At 37.5% G+C, this 3,064-nt stretch overlaps 2 protein-coding genes across 2 annotated transcripts in view; one reads left to right on the forward strand and one right to left on the reverse strand.

The window, feature by feature from the left end:
* The window catches only part of LOC105450377, a 7,210-nt gene extending 6,882 nt beyond the window's left edge, over positions 1-328 (reverse strand). The window contains exon 1 of the mRNA XM_011690170.1: positions 125-328. Coding sequence (XP_011688472.1) covers positions 125-184 — 60 coding nt within the window. The 5' untranslated portion in view covers positions 185-328. The remainder of the gene's footprint in view (positions 1-124) is intronic.
* Positions 329-916: 588 nt separating this feature from the next.
* LOC105450475 lies at positions 917-1,519 on the forward strand. Its single transcript, XM_011690328.1, has 2 exons — positions 917-1,154; positions 1,245-1,519. The coding sequence occupies exons 1-2, from the start codon at positions 917-919 to the stop codon at positions 1,517-1,519; spliced, it is 513 nt and encodes a 170-aa protein (XP_011688630.1).
* The last annotated feature ends 1,545 nt before the right edge of the window (positions 1,520-3,064 follow it).

A 3,064-nucleotide genomic window follows, 5' to 3' on the forward strand; every position in this document is an offset into this window, starting at 1 on the left:
TTTACATGCATTTTTAATCTATTAATTATATAAATATAGATTGAAAATGTGTCAAAAGTTTACTTTTGTTAATAATATAATTAACATAACTAAACTAATTAACCTAAAAATTGTATGTACATACCACAACAGGCTCGTGGCTCTTCGAGACTTGACTGGAACATGCTTCACTGTCTTTTGACATATTGTAATTTTAATCTTGAGCACAGCTTGTATTTCACTCTGTTGTATTATTATTGTTACATCCGATTATAATTAATCGTCGTAGGACCACGTGCGCTTCGACCACGCCGGTTAATTTGCCAACACGGGGTCTGTTCTTTATTCCTGCACTGCTGAACTGGCAATAAGTTAAAGTGAGAAAACATGTTGTGTCTCACTTTAACTTATAGCAACAGTTCAGCAGTGCAGGAATAAAGAACAGATCCATGAACAAATAAAACATCAGTGTCGGCAACCTATCTAATTGCGATATTTCACTTAAAATATTTATTTCATTATTATTTTGTACATTATGCACAAAACATAACTTCGGAATATTCCAAAATACATATTAATTGAGATATTCCATTTGAAATATTTATTTTACTATTATTTTGTAAATATACCTAAAACGATAACTTTGGAATGTTTTAAATACATATCAATTGAGATATTTCATTTGAAATATTTATTTTACTATTATTTTGTAAATATACCTAAAACGATAACTTTGGAATGTTTTAAATACATATCAATTGAGATATTTCATTTGAAATATTTTTAATATATACTATAATAAAATTTTTCAATTGTAACATTTATGAATTATATCAGAAACAAGTACGTAAAATGTATCATTTGAAACCTAAATGAAACAATTTGAAACATTTCATGTATATTTCATGTTTAGTGGGTTACGGAGCGCTTGCCTAACATGGCAATTATGGATAAAGGCACTTTCAAGATTCCACAAAATCTACCATTGGCGGATCCAGAATTTTATCGATCTACAGATATAAACATATTACTAGGCGCTGAGATGTTTTGGAATACACTCTGCTTCGGCCAAATTAAGGAATCATCAGAGCATATTTTACTTCAAAAAACATTGTTTGGCTGGGTAATAGGTGGCATGTATCCAAGCAATTCGGCATCACAAGGAACAGTACAATGTAATCTCTCAGTGAACCGCATTAACTTGGAACAAACTATCGAAAGATTCTAGCAAACGGAACAAGTTTTGGTCAAGCCAACGCTTACAGCTAAAGAACGAAAATGTGAAGAACAATTCACCAAAATTCAACGCCGAACGGAGCTAGGCAGATTCATAGTGCAACTGCCAATCAAGGTAGACAAGCTGCAAACATTAGGACGATCTTACGGCATAGCGTTAAAACGGTTCTATTTATTGGAGCGCAAGCTGAATCGTCACCCGGAGATGAAAAGGGAATATGCACGATTTATAAAAGAATATTTAGAGCTCGGACACATACATCCTGTTACTTTAGAAGCTCAAAAGGCAGTTCCGGTTTATTAGATGCCACATCATGCGGTATTTAAGGATAACAGCTCTACCACAAAAATTCATGTCGTATTCGACGCTACGTGCAAAACAGATACAGGAGTATCACTCAATGATATTCTGGTGGTAGGGCCAACGCTGCAGCAAGATCTCATTTCCATCCTGATCAAGTTTCGCATTTGGCAGTACGTCTTGACAGGAGATGTGGCCAAAATGTATCGGCAGGTCTTAGTCAATGAATTTCAACGAAGGTTACAGAGGATTTTAAGGCGCAACAGCGCTGAGGAAGAAGTGAAGATCTTTGAGTTAGTCACCGTCACCTATGGTACTGCGTCGGCATCATTCCTTGCGGTACGCTTTTTACAGGAAATAGCAATGTTAGAGCAAAACAATATACCGATAGGAGCCGCAAGGGTTTTATCGGACTTCTATATTGACGGCCTTTTAACGGGTGCCAATACGATTCAAGATTTCACAATACGAAATAAAGTTAATGCGATACTATGTAAAGCAGGTTTTCTGCTATGCAAATGGGCATCAAACGAGCGAGCTGGATGGCATACCTGCATCATCATCGGACTATATCCGAAACATCAACGAGGATGCAAATTTGGCCACGTTTGGTTTGCAATGGAATTCACAGAGTGATACATTTCAATTCAGCATTGCTTTGACTAAACAATTTAAGATTATGAAGAGAAACATACTCTCTTCTATTGCGCATATTTTCGATCTCTTAGGGATTCTAGGGCCTATTAGAAGACACGGTAGTGGCTTGGTGTCAAGTGTTTAAAAAACTATAAATAAAATATAATATAAAATATATGTGTGTGTATAAAAATGATATGTTATATATGTCAAGCCATGTCGGATCAAGCCATGCCGGGTCTCTTAACGCGAGCCGTCGCGTTGCGAGCACCCGAGATTTTGAGATCTCAATAACGATCGAACCGATTAAGTTGTAACGAAACACATTTCGCTCCCACGTGCGCGAACCGGTCTCTCATCGCTCGGGTATCTCCGGCGAGTGACCGAGCGATAACGGGAATCCGACCCCACCACGCCATCGGAGGTGGGGAGCCTGCACACGCGACCGACACGACAGCCAGGTATATAAGCCGGCCGCGAGCGTTCCGAAAGGGATTCAGCCACAGGTCCCGTCCGCAACCGACCGCTCCGATCTCGGGATCTCCCGGATCTCGCCAGCCGTCACGATTGTTCCTGTAGAATTTTTATTTTAATAATTGCTATTTATTGCAAATGGGTTGATATAGCATGGTAGCATTCAAATTTAAAATCCTTTCTCTGGATTCGTATTCAGTAATATACTACTCATGAAGTGATACAGTTTTACTTTAATCATATGTTCACATTTACATGGTTTGAGCTTGCGCTGGCATCTCGGAAGAAAAACTGGCGAAGTATTAAGAATAATATATGGATTGTGGGATAAGACCGAGAATATTCTTATGATTTTTTTACTGATTATTTCATTATTATTTTACATAAACGTCTTCGAACTGCACAACATAACTGAGTTGTTACGGCTATTTAAATTAA

This window comes from Wasmannia auropunctata, unplaced genomic scaffold, assembly GCF_000956235.1.
Source record: "Wasmannia auropunctata unplaced genomic scaffold, wasmannia.A_1.0 LD336061.1, whole genome shotgun sequence".
NCBI classification, from domain to species: Eukaryota; Metazoa; Arthropoda; class Insecta; order Hymenoptera; family Formicidae; genus Wasmannia; species Wasmannia auropunctata.